The 17,540-nt window shown below is 36.0% G+C and overlaps 1 protein-coding gene across 2 annotated transcripts in view; it reads left to right on the top strand.

Annotated features, from left to right (window-relative positions):
- The window catches only part of LOC131063774 (bifunctional dethiobiotin synthetase/7,8-diamino-pelargonic acid aminotransferase, mitochondrial), a 228,178-nt gene that overhangs the window by 138,194 nt on the left and 72,444 nt on the right, over nt 1-17,540 (top strand). The window contains exons 8-9 of one of the 2 annotated variants that reach the window (XM_057997706.2): nt 2,306-2,421; nt 2,569-2,712. In XM_057997706.2, the coding sequence (XP_057853689.2) occupies nt 2,306-2,421; nt 2,569-2,712 (260 nt within the window). Of the gene's footprint in view, nt 1-2,305; nt 2,422-2,565; nt 2,713-17,540 lie in introns of both variants that reach the window. The other variant, XM_057997705.2, reaches the window with a different exon arrangement.

Here is a 17,540-nt window from a genome sequence, read left to right as displayed (position 1 = left end):
AACTTATGTCTATAAGTGGCAAGGCTAAACCTCTTTGAACTAATCAAAGCTAAGTCCATAATCAGTCGCAAGCATTTCAGCCTTTTGTTGTCGGGTAATTAAGCATTAAGGTAAATTGTGTTAGCGTCGGCAGTTAACCCGTCGGTTGTCGGCAGTTGGCACCGGGTAACTAACCAGACTCCTTTATATTGTATCTGTTTCCAATCTTTGGACATGCTATTGTAGTCGAACATATTGCTATCATTGTATGTACTGGCTTAGTATGAATCAATAGAATACTTGTGAGTTCCATATATTCTGTGTACTTCTGTCATTTATGTAATGTCTTAACTTGACACCCTACGGGGAAAACATCTGGTGCCGTTGCGGGGGATCGAACCCGGGTCACCCGCGTGACAGGCGGGAATACTCACCACTATGGATGATGTTGTCGAGTAATTAAGCATTAAGGTAAATTGTGCTACGGCAGTAGGCTAGGTCCTCCCTACACCTCCGTCCTGAAGGCCCATCCGTGAAGGTATCTCCTCCTTGCCACTAGTGGGCAAAACCAGCTCTGCAGGATGCTCCACCAACTCGACTACCTCTACCTGCGTAGGATGCTCCCCCAAATCAACTACCTCAGCCTGTGTAGGATGGCGAGGTGTAGCAGGTGGTGGCTCTATCGAAACTATGGGTGTGGCGGCATACCGGTCCAACCATGTGTCTGTGTCCTCCACTGCTTCCCCACTGTCCTTTGCCTGCCCCATGCCTTCCTGCCCCATGCCTTCCGTCCCTATTTCTTGTTCTATGACAAGTGAGCGCACTGGAATACGAGGAATGGTGGTCACTGTAGGTGTCTGCATTATAGGACAAGGATGCCTCTGCCCGAATGTTGGAATGGCCACCCCAGGAAGGACTCCTGTCGTCACCCCAAACGAGGAAAGTGGTGTCAATTCCCTGTCCACATGCAGGAATGCTGGTGTGAATAACAACTGCCATACTCGAACCCCCTCTCCTGGAGGTTGTGCCACACCCCCTGCTGGCAGCCTGCGGGTTCCATGTGGTACCTGGCCAAAAGACACTGCGCAACTGCCCTCTTCCGTACCAGCGGTCCCTGTTGCCACCTCTACTTCGGCCAGCTCCGAGAGTTGGAAAGTAGTGTCCCCTCCGGAACACCTCAATGTCTCCTCGGACTCCACACTCTTGTCTGCACTACTCTCTGCCTGTCCCGGTGGTGGTGTCGGCCAGTGTCGGGTAATTAAGCATTAAGGTAAATTGTGTTAGTGTCGGCAGTTAACCCGTCGGTTGTCGGCAGTTGACACCGGGTAACTGACCAGGCTCCTTTATATTGTATTTGTTTCCAGTCTTTGGACATGCTATTGTAGTCGAACATATTGCTATCATTGTATGTACTGGCTTATTATGAATCAATAGAATACTTGTGAGTTCCATATATTCTATGTACTTTTGTCATTTATGCAATGTCTTAACCTGACACCCTACGGTGAAAACACCTTTCACTTCGATATTTATTGAAAGGCTTATATTAATCAAGCCCCAAAATCATCTAGATAATTATTTCAAGTTAACCTATGCGAACTTTTCAAATCCTTCCCCTTAACTTACCTCCTTTATCTTTATTTTATTTTATATTATATTTTTGGTTACTTCTAAGGTTATCTCGTAAGCGACGATCAAGCTAAAGATGGCTAGGTCCTAAAGAAGGGCTAAGGTACACTTAAAACAAACTTGATTCATAGTCAATCTTACCCAAACATTTCAATAACAAATTATCTTCTAACAAACATCCAAAGTTAATGACTAGGAACCATACAGTCTAAAGTTAGTGTGCATCATGACTGAAACTGTTTTGCCCCATGATGACCCCTCTTAAACAATTTAATGAGAATACTCGCCAATCATCCAATTCTAGTGATTAGTCACGATATATTAAAAATATAGAACATCATAATAAAGATTACATCATTGCATTCATAATAACAAAAAATCAAGCCAGTATATGAAAAGATTATCAACATTATTTAGCTGCCCTATAAAAGTTAAATTAATTAACAAAGAAAGAATAATTAATGCGTCTGTAATGTAAACCAAGTAAAATTTAAAATTTTGGGGGATACATCAAATATTAAATTATCCCCAAATGAAAAGGGACCCCATGATGCTTAGGCATGTCATTTTCTGTCCTCACTTCACCTTGTTTGATAATACTCTTGGCAACTTGTGTCTAGCCCATGCATTCATTTCCTATATCGTATGTAAATGGTCCTTACATTGTTGAATTTGATTATATCTTTGGTACATGTAGGTATTCAGGGAGAGGTCTCTTTTTAGATCCTCCTAGTGTGTTCTTGCACAACAAGGAATGGCAGCTTCAGGTACCAGATGCTCTGATGTTTTTGGAACTCAAATGTCCTGGTTTAGGTATGACATAAATTTTAGCATCTCTTTTTATGTTGCATTATGAATTCCATCTCTAGGTTGAGAAAAGAAATAGCTCTCACAGTTCATGTATTAGTCTACACTTGAATATTATTATATATTCAAGTAATTATAGCTGTGACTCAGCAGGGACAACTTGTGAAGCTTTATTCTCAACAAAGAGGGATGAATCGACTCTTGCCATGTTGTATTGTGATTATATATCACAACATTTGTCACGATTTTCAACATTGTCTCCATCTAAGCATGTCGCAGCCCTAATTATAGAACCAGGTAAATTCTTTTGTATAGTTGTCCTTCATGCTTTTGTTTGAATTTTCTATATCCTATCACTTGAGAACCTCAAATGTAAGGAAATCACAATTTTTTTTTTTTAATTGGAAGCAAAGTAAGTTTGGTAGGTTTTATTTTGGATAAACTGCATCAGAGTTTTTCTCCAAGATCGAAGATCACATTCAATAAATTGCACTAAACAATAAACTGCATCGGAGTTTTTCTCTGAGATCCAAGATCACATTCAATAAATTGTATAATAATGAGTACTTGAACATAAGATTTGCAGTCACATTCAATAAATTGCACAAACCAATCATGTAAGGAAATAATCATAGATATTGATAATACTGAGATTATATTATTGTTAAGTACATGATATAGGATTATGGCCTGGTCATGAAGCCCAATGGAATGCTCTTCTTGTAGATGGAATATCTACAATGCAACCTACATAAACGACATGTGATAGAATCTCTAATGGAGAGTCTTATTTTAGATGGAATTTCTACAATGCAATGTACATGATACATGGTAGATTTTATGATAAAATTCTGGATGGACATAATAGCTGACATATTCTTCCTATCCGATCATGTGCAGATGAAAAGAAGCATGGTAAATTCATCCAATGACAACAACAATAAACTAAGTTATCTCAACCATTTATTACATTGATCAAATATATTCATAGTGAATGTGGTCATAATGCGAGCCCAAAAAGATACAAGGGGATAAATGGAAGTAGAACCATTCCAACCTTGATACATGACTGTATAAAGGGCTTCCACAATATGTTACTATAAACCTAGAATTGGTCATTAGCAGGAAACAAAAAATACAGTGGAAATGGGTCCTTGAAAGGTTTTCAATAGGATAATTCCAAGAGTCAAAATAGATACCAAACGATAGGGGTTTAAAATGGTATCCTTTCAAGGCCCTAGATGTTTCCCCTTCCTTGTTTGGACACATGCATCCAATTGTCTAGCACTAGGTACAAACACAATACTCCTAGATACAAGTATGATACTTTGGGGTATGACAGAGATTTCATATCCAAATGTATCCATAATGAGCCTATATATGCATTATAGTAGATACATTTGGATATGAACACATCATCTAATGATACTTCCAATTTAGGGTCAATGAAAAAAATTCAAATTTTGAAAAAAATTAAAACATAAATAAATTGCATATCTACACACACATGCATACAAGACTTGAACATGATATAACAAAATAAATATTCTAAACTAAATTATAAAAACCCAAGTATATATAAATATATTTTTAAAAAGCTATGGCCTATATGCCTAGAATATTAAAGTTACTTGTTTGGGTCCAGGGCTGTAGTACATGGATTTAGCAAATTTGTTTTTGGGGTTTGTGTACATGTTGAGTTCATCCATACAAAAGACATCTAAAAATCATAAATGTATACATATTAGCTTCAATTAAATTTTTTTTTAATGAAAACCTGAAAATAAATAAATTTATATATATTAGTAAAACCATATACTTCATATGCATATTAATTTTAAAAATGCTAATAGATATAAATTAACACTTAAAATTGAAGACAAAATAAATAAATATAAATTGACTCGTAAAGCTAAAGGTTAAGTTCCTCATTCTAGTTTGGGTTTGCCGATTTAGTTTGTGGATTAGGCAAATTTTTTTTTGAGGTTGGGTTTGTTTGTACTAGATATATATGTATGTGTGTGTGTGTGTGTGTACACACTAAAAAATGGTCAATACTTGTGTCTCCTATTTCTAACAAATCATGTGCATAGTGCCTCTTAAGTTTAATTAATTAACCCTCTTTTACTAATAATTCTTCTAAGTCCTGAATAAATAAAATGAATAATTTATTTATTTGTCTCCTTTTCCCATTAATTAAATAAATTCATTTTATTCAATTAACTAATTCATAATATGAGCAATAAATTTATAAATCATTTTTATTAATTTATCATATTTATCTTCCTCCAAAATAAAGATAATTAATAAATTTTATTTATTAATTCATCTTTATCTTCTTTCTATGAGGAGATAATTAATAAATCATGTTTATTAATTATCTCTATTTATCCTCTCATGTGAGGATATTTCCCGTTTTTAAATTTTTTTTTATTCTTCCATTTTATCCTCTTATATGGAGATATTTAATAATTTTTAATTATTAAATATTATCTTAAAATTGTCCTAATTTTCGAATTTGGAAACTAATATCTTTCTTTAATTTTCAAAAATCAATCTTTTTGGCAATATCTCTTTAATCTTAATTTTTAAATTCAAAAATGAGGTATGCATCTTCAAAAATCTGCTTTATGTGAGAGGATATTTAATTTATTTATAATTCTTCTATTTATCTTTTCGAATGAAGATATTTAATACTTTTTAATTATTATAATCTTTCTGATATTTTCAACCTGCTAATTTGGTATTAATGAGAAGATAATTAAATATTTTATTATTTATTCTCATAATATCTTACCATTTGCTTTCTTCCATCTTAATCCTTCCCTGAATGATAGCTCTACTATGCACTCAATCAGGTTTGTCCATCTAACCAAAAATCTTTTCAATCTTAGACATCCAATCAATCCCAATTTTTCTATGAATTGTGCTCTCATTGCTCATTTTCAACAACGACGCTTCTAGTATCCTTATGCTACGAATTTCACTTTGCAATCTTGCTTTTCATTTGCACTTGCTTTGTAGGTGAGATCCACAAACAACAATTTGAAGGAGAAAGAGAAACAATGGAGAAATATGGAGGAGATATCTACGTTTTGTAATGGTTTGCATTTAGTTTAGTTATCTTGTCTTCATAGCTCTATTGATTGAATTAGGAATTTTTATCATAGCTAATTAGGTTTGTGGTTGCCTAATTATGTGCTTTTGATGTTTATTCCAATTTCCTAGTTACAATATATATATATATCATTGATCCTAGATGACAATTGGTGGGCTGGTGTGGACTATGTCTTGAGTTTCATCAATCCTATCATGAGTATGATAATTTTTTTTAATATAAATTGGCTATGTTTGGGAGAAATCAATGATGACATTGACTCCATGATAGAAAAATAAAGTTCATGATAGTACAAAAAGAGAATGACCCAAAAGAAATTTTTTTTTGAAGTGTGGAAAATATCATTCATGACCAAAGAAACGGGACTCGAACTCAGCTCGGACTCGGCAAGGCCGACTCGGACTTGGACTCGGGACTCGGCTCCAGACTCGGCTGGACTCGGGAAAGTGAAAAACTCAAGAAATTTAGAGATTTTTAAAGATTTAAAACTTGTTTCAGACACCCTTTATTGAATACACCTTAAAGACACAAAAACATCATTAAACTCGGCTCATTTGATTACGTACACAAGTATACATCAATCACATAAGCATAAACACAAACTGTAGCTGAAGAAAATAACAAACATAGATATATGAATATTGTGAAATGTATACAATATTACAAAACTCATGGAATAAAAAATCCATGTCATCATATGATCATCATCAAATGTTTCATACAAATACCAAAGGTAAATAGCAAATACTAAATACAACTACAAGTGTACAAGCCTATGGCTCAGAGGGCCGTGCACCCTCTCGCCCTGGTCCCTTGCGAAGGCGTTTAAAGTAGGTCCTGGATGATTCAGCAGCCATAGTCGCTCCCCGTGACACCATGCCATGCTCACCAACATCGGGAACAACTGTGTCATGCTCACCAACATCAGGAACAACTGTGTCACTCTGAGTCTCAGTATTCCCTGTCGCTGTTCGTGCCTTCTACTCCTCCTCTGCCATGGCTACAGCCTCAGCCTCTATATCTACCTAGTCGATCCAATCAATGTCATCGTCACTAAATATAGCTGTAGGAGTCCCAGGAGCTGTCTGATTCTCATTGGCCCACTCTGCTTCAAGATCAACCTCATCTAGAATGATAGGAGACATGTCAACTATTGCATTCTTTCTCATTCTCAGGAGGAGGTTGTAGTGAACAAAGACGAGATCATTCATCTTCTCCACAGATAATCTATTGCGCCTCTTGGAGTGTATGCACTCAAACATACTCCAATTGCGCTCACAACCTGATGCGCTGCATGGTTGGCTCAAGATGCGAATGGCCAACTTCTGAATATTTGGTGTCTCTGGGCCAAAAAAGTTCCACCAATGATTTGAGTTTGAAATGAGAAAAATAAATAAAATCAGTCTCACTCATGAACTCATTTAACAAGTTACAATATAGTATTGAATAAAACTAAAATTAAGCCTTACAATTTATTTTTACCTGGCATCATAGTTGTCCTATCGTCTTTGGTGACAGGACGAGAGAAGGTCTCCCCTTGTGCATCTGAGAACAACTGTAGCTCTCGAAAAAGGTCTATCTGAGAAGTACCAACAGGTCCCATCTTCTCCATGATTGCATATAGCCCATTAAGGACCTCCACATCAGCCTTGAAAGAAGGGATAAAACGGAATGCCGGATTCAAATAATAGGCTGCCGCATGGATGGGCCTATGAAGCTGATGATGCCATCTCCTATCAATGATCTCCCAAATGGGACCATACTTGCTCTCATCTCCTCCATAGACGAATTTGATGGCCTCCTTCGCCCTATCTATGCCCTCATATATATAGCCCATTGCAGGCTTATCTCCATCTGCAACTCGCAACAAAATCACCAAGGGCTTAACAAACTGCAAAATTGAAAATATTGTGTAATTCAGAAAAATGAGCAAATAAGAGAATACATATAATAAGTTATAAAACATGAAGTTAAATTGTAAAATTAATAAAAAAATTACCTTCACTATCTCATCACAAGGGACCCAAAAGCCTTGCTCATAAAAAATGCAGTCTGCCATATCTTTCCCTGCAGGGGTGGTAGCATATTATGAGGAAGACCACTCCTCACCAACAATCATACGTCTCAAGGCAGACTTAGACCTAAGCATGGATTGCAATGTGAGGAAGTTTGTGGCAAATCTTGTGATTCTTGGACGAGCTAACTCCTTCTGCTCTGTGTATTGTCTCATAAGAGCCAACACCCATGAATGATTATATACAAATTTGCAGACATTTCTTGCCCTTTCTACACATCTCTTGACCCATGGGATTTTTCCAGTATCCTCCAACATGAGGTCAATGCAATGAGCAGCACATGGAGTCCAAACTATAGATGGGTGCCTCTCCATCAATAGTCTACCTACAGCAACATAATTTGTTGCATTGTAAATTGTAATTAATGGAGGTACAAACTACAAGATAGTAATTAATTTGCAAACAAAATTAGTTTGTAATCAAAAGTTTACCCGCAACAACATAATTTGCTGCATTGTCGGTCACCACCTGTATCACGTTCTCCTCACCCACATCTTCAATCACCTCCTCTATCTGCTCACATAGGTAGATGGCATTCTTGCAATGGGCGGAGGCATCAATGGACTTGATGAAAACGGTGCCCCCTGGAATAAAAAATTAAAGCTAGGTCAATGATCATTCAATAAACCATTAGATAAAAAATAAAAAATTAAAGACTATATGAAACTAAAATTAATCAATCACCTGCGGAAGAAACAAGAAAATTAAGGAGAGTTCTATTTCTCCTATCCGTCCAACCATCAGTCATGATGGTGCAACCTTTAGTGCTCCATATCTGGCGTTGTTCATCTAAATCCTTCTTCACATCATCCACCATTTGAGACAAAATGTGTCCCCTCAAATCACTCTCACTAGGGGCTTTGAACCCCGCCTTGCATATGGTAATGGCATCAACCATTTGTTGCCAATAAGGAGACCTGTCGCAAAGAAACTCAATGAGATATGTTCAGTATAAAAATTCAATGAAATAAGTTAAGTGTAAAAATTAAAACAATCAAAGTTATCAAACATAAAAGTTAGTAAAACATTCACCTGGCTACAAAGAATGGAATACAACTGTAGCTCCAAAACCTGCCAACTGCCATTTTAGCAGCATCATGGACCTCCTTGTTCCAACCCATGCCCTCAAGCGACGGTTGGGACCCAGGAGTAGTGCGAGGCACAAAGAAGGAATCCAACCTATATTTACGAATCCTAGGTCCAATGGTAGCACTCCCACTACAACTACTAGTGCTAGGAGCATGAGAAGTGGCGATGGCACTGCCACTTATAGGAGCAGAAGTAGAAATGAAAGCACCACCAGTGGCAAACTGAGTGGGACGATATGGAGGTAAGGAAGAAGGGCCTCCAACACAACCTAACTGTGTCCCTCTTCCTAAAACTGTCTCTCTCCCAATGGCCGCTCGATCCTCCTTTTGTTTCTTTTTCCTATCAATCTCCTCAACCATTACATAACATTCACGTGCGGCCTCAGGGACTGCTTTTAGACATGGTTCGGCATCATGTCCACGCACACCAACAATATGGTATTTCAGCCTATATATTACCTCCATGGAATATTGTTTTGCAAAACATACATTTTGTTTGCCCCTTTCCTTGTCCTGGAAAATCCTCATGATATTTCCAAGCAGGGTCCTTTCTAATGGGGGGTCTAGAAGCTGAAGTAGACATTTTAGGATAGTTTTGTGAAACTTGAAGTTGAGGCAAATAATAAAGTGAAGTTTGCTGCAATAAAACATTACAAATACAAAATAAAATTAATACATATTACATACATTCAAAAGAACTAAAGTAGGGTTTGTCAAACCCTACTTTAAAAAAAAAATAAATTTACAAACCCTACATAGTACAACACTACAACTACATACTACATGCTACATACAAACATACAAAAGATTTTGAAAGAAAATGCAAAACTTTCAAAAAAAATGAATAGAAAATGCAATTTTTGCATACAAGAAACAAACTAATCTTCAAAAAAACAATCATACCTCTTACAACAAGCTTGAAACGAGCTGCAAAGTCTTCCTATCCAACTCTTGATGCACCAAATCAAAACACAATGCAGCTCCAATGTGACAAATTGAAGAAAACTTGAGCTTCCTCCTTGCCGGTTTTTCTTCTATGTACCCTTGTTTTTCTTCCCAACTCACTTTACTCTCCTTTTTTTGCAAGTGAATGAAATGAAAGTCACTTTTAGGGATAGAAGATAATTATAAAAAAAAAAAAAACGGACTTAAAAAACATTGCAAAATATTTTTTTTTTGTGTTTTTTGTTTGGCTTGACGTCGGCTGAGTCTGGGGCTCAGGACTCGCCGAGTTTGGCGAGTTTGGGCCAAACTCGGATGAGTCCGAGTTCGAACCCCTAGGACTCGCCGGGCTTGACTCGTACTCAGACTCGCCGAGTCTGGGCAAGTCCCGTTTCTATGTTCTTGACCATTGAAACAAGACAAACACACCATTGCATCTCCTTGCATGTGCATTACCTCTCAAATACTATAGTGCACAAATACTTGCTTTGCCAAGGAGAACTACACCATATAAGTTAGTGAAGATGTTAATGGGTAGAATTAGTATTCTGAAGACTCTTCTCAAAACCAAAAGTGACGGATGAGTTTGGCAGGTTCAAAGTAATCCTAGATGACAATTGGTGGGCTGGTGTGGACTATGTCTTGAGTTTCATCAATCCTATCATGAGTATGATAAAGTTTTTTAATATAAATTGGCTATGTTTGGGAGAAATCAATGATGGCATTGACTCCATGATAGAAAAAATAAAGTTCATAATAGTACAAAAAGAGAATGACCCAAATGAATTTTTTTTTTGAAGTGTGGAAAAAATCATTCATGACCACTGAAACACAACAAACACATCATTGCATCTCCTTGCATGTGCATTACCTCCCAAATACTATAGTGCACAAATACTTGCTTTGCCAAGGAGAACTACACCATATAAGTTAGTGAAGATGTTAATGGGTACAATCAGTATTCTGAAGACTCTTCTCAAAACCAAAAGTGATGGATAATGTTAGGAAAGAGTTTGGCAGGTTCAAAGTATTTGTTCTCTTCAAGACCAATACATCTAAGATGCTTGTACATGGTAGTACCTCCAAGGGCAAGATTATTTGTTCCTCCAGTCTTTTGCAATCAAGATTCTATCACAAGTATTTTTTATTTTTTGTTTTTAAATATTTGTATTGTATACTTGAGTACTTACCATTCTTTAATTTATTTTGCAATTTTTAATTTTCAAGTTCTGTTTGCTTTCTCTCAAATTTCAACAAGTTGCAAGTTCTTCTTTAGTTGAAAGGATTGGAGGTACAAACTCCTTTATTCACTCATTGAAGCATAACTAGTTGGCTGCAAAAAGCGAAAAAAAAAAGTCATGCTTTATGTCCATTCCAACTTGGGTCTTCTATCACATATGCAAGATCACTATAAGGAAGAGGCAATGAAGCATTGGGACATAGCCCTTGAGGGTAACAACTTGGATGCATCTATTGCAAAGCTTGCTAGAGTCATTATAGATTATGATGATGATGGTGACACTCTTATAGATGATGCACCTAGTGGGAGTGGCATTGCATTTGCTGGTGGATGTTGAACCAAACAATGACCTTAATTTAGATCCTTTTGAAGATTGAAGACAATTTTACAGTGTTTTTATTGTATTTATTTCAATTTTCAAATTTTAATGGTTTTTATTATATATATATATATATACTGTAACTAGGAAATTGGAATAAACATCAAAAGCACATAATTAGGCAACCACAAACCCTAAATCCTTTTGAAGATTAATGAAGATTGAAGACAATTATATAGTTTTTTTATTGTATTTATTTCAATTTTCAAATTTTGCAATTTTAATGGTTTTCATTATATATATATATACTGTAACTAGGAAATTGGAATAATTGCCTAATTATGTGCTTTTGATGTTAATAATTTTTTGCAGCTTTATAATTTTTTGCATTGTTCATAATGACTTGGACAACATTTTTAGGACCCACCATCTCTATAAACTTTATGAAAATTTTAGAAATGAAAATGCGATATCCAATGGGCCTCTCTTGCAAGAAGGAGAGTGATCTTCTTCTTGGATAGAGGGTGTCTCCAAGAAAGGATGTTGGGAGGCCATTACTAAATCTTGTAGGTGTTCTCATTGATGTTTTCTTTGCTAAAGGATAAGATCTTAATTTTGCTCTTCCATGCACATTATCAAGTTCTTGTTCTTCAATGAATGCCACAATTTTTTCTTTTGTCAAACCCCTTCCTAGTTCACCTTTTACATATTCTAATCCTTTTCACACTTATAGTACATAAGTGAGCTTTCACTTGACAATACAAGCTCTTAAATTGAACTCCGCACTCATCACAATTCCAAATGAATGTCCCACCTCTTGGATGTTGCTCAAACATCATCACATATTTCCATAAAGGAGTTGCTTGATCAATTTTAAATTTTTCGTTTGTATCAATACCCACTGAACTTGAAATAGTGGCCATTGCAAATAAATTGCAATTTGATTTTTCTATTATAAGAAATAGCTAGTATTGACATGGTGTGATGGTTAAGTTGTGGTGTTGTTGTTCTTGCCATCAAGGTTCAAACCCCATTGGGGTGCTATTGTTGAATGTTTATATTGGGATGAGGCCCCAAATTGTGTCCTCACTGGTTCATAGCTCCGAGTCTAAAGTGTTTACCACTATATAAAAAAAAATAAAAAATTCTAAATTGAATAATAATTAAATAAATGCAACCCTACAATTTGTATAAACTAATGTAAGCTCAAAATGAACACCAAAAAACATTGTAAAAATGTTGAAACAAAACATTGTTAAAAGAATTAAAACTTGTTTCTTTTTTTTTTCTATTTAAAAAAAACTTGAAAAGTTTTGTTCAAAAATTAAATAATCGGTTAAAATTCTTACCTTAGATTATTAGATTTCCTTTGTGCAAGTTATCTTCATTCCTTAAGCACTTTGTTATTGATCGCCTTTGAAAAATCAGCTACCTTTCAAAATGCAAAAATGGTTAAGCAAGGGTGTGTCGGAGACAAATGAAGTTGCAAAGGGGTGAAATTTAGGTTTGTCGTGATTCAGTTTTTTTTTTTTAAAAGTTTGTGACGTGTTGGTGCTTGTGGGAGTGCCTTGGTCGCCTTAGGTTTGTATGGATATACGTATTGCATACTCGCTGGGAACTTGGGGTGGCCGAGGTGCTACTTGGGCGTTCCTTGAGCACTCTAGTCATCGCCCTTGCTCTTGATCCATCTGGGAGCTGGCATGGCGCTCCTGAGAGGAGAACCCAGTAACACAATGAAGTTATTACATAATATGATAAAAAAATAGAAAAAGTTAATATTAATAAAAATAATTTTAAATATTTTTAACATTAATTATCAGTAAGCTTAATAAAATATAGGCTGCCCCCGAAATATTTGAGTGGAGTAAATATACAACATAGTTCAAAAATTAATTTTAATTTTAAGAACTTATGTCTATATGTTTCGAAGCTCTTCCTTGTGTTGAGATTAGGCCCTCAATCCTGAGCAACTTTCAACATGGAATTCGGCACACACCATTTTTATAATTTTTTAAAGAGCTAAAAGCTAATATTGCATGTCACTTTTCTCCTAGAGTTAACTAAGTATTTTGCAGTGGAATGAATATAGTGGTTAATCTCAGAGTTAACATAATTTGCAATATATAATTTAAAAATAGATATAAAGAGCAATGCATAAGATACATGTGATAATCTATTAGAACTCTAAAGGAAATATCTAACATGGTATATTGAATTTCACAACCACATAAATGAATCATATTATCTCCAAATTCATACATTATATTCTCGATATCTTTCATTATTAAGGGTTTCCAATATTTATCTGAATTTTAAACACTTGGAACGATTATTCTCACTCTAAGAAGATTTCAATGGTCTTTATCCTTATAGCTATGACAGATGTAGGAGGAACTAGTTCTTGTTTAGAACCAACACATATGCTTCCCAAGCATCACACAACATGCTCAAGAGTAATTACCATAATTACCAGGAGACCCATCTCCTACCCCTAGAGATGCGTTTCAGAGACGAAGATCCATCTTTGATACTAGAGGCGTCTTCGAAAATTTCTTGACGTATAGGATGCTTTTGGCTGCCATTGCCTGCCATATCGAAAGTCTCCCAATCAAAAAGTGTCATCTCTTGCTAGAAAGGTTAGGGCAAAATGTTATAAAAAGGAAAAAAAAGTAAAGCAAATAAATAAGATAAGCTTGCAGCAAAGCAAAGTTGTAGGGAAATGACTAATAAGGAAACCATTTGGCAAGAAGACAAAAATCCATGCAAAGTTATAGTGATTGGAACTATTGACAGTGTAGACTTTTTGAGAGGACTTCTTGAGATGTAGTATAATACATTCTTCTTTGTGAGAGAAGTTTGAGGTGCAAGCCCTTGTTAATGCATTCTTCTTTGTGAGAGAGAAGTTTGAGGTGAAAGCCCTTCTTCCACCCTTTGGGAGTAGCCATGGTTGATCCATCCTCTAGGAGTAGCCATGGTGAATGTCATGTTGAGAAACTCCATGACTTAGCATTATGTTTATTCACCCTCTGGGAGTAGCCATGGTGAACGTCATGATGACACGACGACATCACGTTGAGTAATTTCGTGATGAGCACTTGTGTTCATTTGCATTTCCATTTATGGGAGTAGCCATGGTGGACATCACTACAAAGATCGAGAAGGATTACTCCCTAGCTAAGATGGAGTGTTAATGATAATATAGCTATGGTCGGATTCCTTCAGGCCGACATAGACTACATAAATGTCTAGTTTGCCTATCGGCCTTAGACATTTATATATACCAATTTATTAAATATAAAAGATACAATTAAAATGCCGACCATGCAAATTCGATTTGCTTATGTCAATAATTATTTAATTATTGGGGCCGACTTAGAAGTCTGCCACCCCTTGGCTTAGATCGCATTGTTTTGGGAGTGTGCCGTCCCTTGGTGAAGGGGCACCTCCGATAGATATAAAGGAAGAACAAACCTTCCTCTCTTGGTATCGAACCAATATACATGCAACAGATCGACATCCTTCAGCAGATCGATTCATTCCTTCAGCAGATCGTATTCACATATCAGCAGATCGAACATATATATAAGTCAGACTGAAGATTATATGCCATAATTTGGTAGTTCAGATAACCTACAGCAGCTCGGACTGCATACACTACAATCTAGGGTGAAATGATTTAATCATATAGCTTTGAAGTGTGAAGCGATTTTGTAAAGACATCTTGCTATCTTGTCTAATATAACAAAAGACATTTGTTGCTGGGTTTTTCACCTTCAAGTTGGAAGGTTTTCCCAGGGTATATGCTGAGCAATTGTGTTTGAATTATTTTACATCTGAATTTTATAATCTGATCATTAAATTTAACAGCATCTTGGTTTGCTACTGTTATTATGGATCTCACAGGGTCTGTAGATTTTACCAAGCTCCTTGTTGGAGCTTTTGTGCATTCATCTCTGTATAATTGGGACGAGTTATTGGTAGCTTTTCAGAGGTATGATGTTTTCATGGGTCTACAGTGGATTGGAGGCTTCCTTAATAGAGATAAGATGTTTGTGGATTCTGTGGAGCATTTTGTGTACATTTCCATCATTAATGGTTTCAAATTCAACTCCCTAGCTCCCTTCTTTGCTTGGATTCATTATTATAGAGCTTCAATTTCAGACCTTTTGCTTTCAATTACAGTATCAAAAGTTAATGCATTGTGGAAGTTATTCAACCATGCAGTTATTGATCTTCATGGAGTTGATTCTTCTTTTCCGTTGCCAAATGATCTTGCTCCTTTTGAAGGTAGTTCTAATGGTAGATATTTGGAGATTGTGTCTCATGTGTCAATGTTTATTGTAGTCTGATTCGAAGTGGTTCCATTTGGTATTTCTAGGTTGAGCTTGAACACATCTTTAGGTCTGTGAATAGGATGATTTCTATAGTTTGTTGTTCAGCTCTTCTTCGTAGTCTTTTGTAGTGGTCTCTTAGGGTATTTTATGCCTTTTGCCCAAAAAAAAAAAAAAAATTTCAAATTTATGGGAAATTAAAATTTTGCAAGTTTAAATTTTTTTAGGGTTTTGTTGGTGTCTGTTTTATCATCTACCAAACACTAGAATAAAATACACCAAGAATACTCTATCCTCTCCTGAAAATCCGCCGCTTATGCTAAGATTGCGAGAAGATCATATGGCGATTCCAAGGTCTATATGTGCGAACAAGCGACTTTAGTGGGATAGCTTCTTGGGTAGTGTATGTTGAAAATCTCAAGGGGGACTTACAATGTCAACTCATGTCATTTAAGCTGTACGTAGGCAGATTTAACACTTTATGCTCAATGTTTTTAGATTTTTTAGTTTAGGACTTCAAAAAGGATAAAAGAGGATAGGATTTAGGAATTGTAACTAATTCTAGGAACTCAAGAGACAGTGTAGATTGGGTGAAATTGATAACAATACTCTGTTTTGCCACACTTGGGACAACTATGCAAAGTACGTGCAATCTTCTAAGATTCTTCTTATGCTTTTGACACTTAGTAATAGTACCAACAATTGAACAATATTATTCCAAGTAGAAGTTAAACATCCACATTAAACGCTCAGGCTAACTTTACACATTGAATGGAAATCATCCATCCAAAGAAAGTATGAGCAAAATCTCACCAATCTATACTATCAAAACTATCATTCATCTAACAACTTCAAAGCAAATAACTTAAGCAAATTTAATCATACTATTGAAGGAAATATGCAACCATGCAACTTTTTAGCAATAAAAAAGATTTCAAGACAATACTGATAATGAACTTTTATTACTCAAATAGCTCTAAGCAAGAATTTCATAAATCTCTCCACACTAAAGCGAAATGAGAGAATGAGTTTATATAGAGTTTCTGAAAACAAATGAATGGCCGAGACCAATCTAAGATCAACGGTCAAGATCAAGACAACCTAACCCTAATCAAAGTTTCCCAAAATAGGTCAAATATCTGTCGGATGAGAGACAAGTGGCACGAGATGCTATCTTTTAGGATTGCACCTCCTTCTTTTGATATTCGATGAACTTGGACAAAATTTGGTCAACTTCCTCCATTGTGATATGTGGCAACATGTTGATCCTGAATTCTAATCGTTTCAAGTCATCTACACATAGAGCAAAAGTGATTTCCTAGTCCAGTTCTTGCTTCTAAAAAGCATCTCTGATGGACAGGAGGTACAATGCCTTAGCCAAATTGCTCTTCAAGACTGGTCTCGTGATGGCAAAGAAAATGTCTTGTGTTCTGACCTTCAAATTCTCCAATTGCATATCCCTTTCTCAAATAGTTTCTTTCCCAAGTATCTCTGCAACTATAAGGAAAATCTTGTCCTGAATTGCCTTTATCTGTTCTTCTATTCTATCAGCATCAACCTTTACCTTTTCTAAGACTTCATTCTGTGCAATGAGCATCCAGTGCCAATTGTTGAAGTCATAGGCAGCCCCTGCTTCAATTCTTTCCATTAACCAATTTTTGTGGTGGTACTCCTTTCAGCTCTCTAAGGCATGGGATAATTTTATCTTTGATATCATGGAAGTCAGCCCACACTTCTGCCATGTTCACAATCCTGGAAAGTAAAGAAGAGCCTTGTTCATATGCTAATGATATTCCTTCCATAAATGTGGCTGCTTCTTTTCTTATACTTTCCATCCAATCTTTAGTCTCTCTGGCTGTCATTGCTTCTTCCTTAGAATCAAAGACTACCTGCTGTGAATTCAAAAGTGGGAGAGCCTTTGGATTGGCTTGATTGAGTGGCTTAGTTAAGTGCTGGATATATTCCCTTAATTGCTCAACTTCTCTCTTATGCTCATTCTTCTTTCCTACTTA

Source organism: Cryptomeria japonica, chromosome 5 (genome assembly GCF_030272615.1).
Source record: "Cryptomeria japonica chromosome 5, Sugi_1.0, whole genome shotgun sequence".
Taxonomy (NCBI): Eukaryota; Viridiplantae; Streptophyta; class Pinopsida; order Cupressales; family Cupressaceae; genus Cryptomeria; species Cryptomeria japonica.
This window is presented reverse-complemented; position numbering and strand designations above follow the sequence as displayed.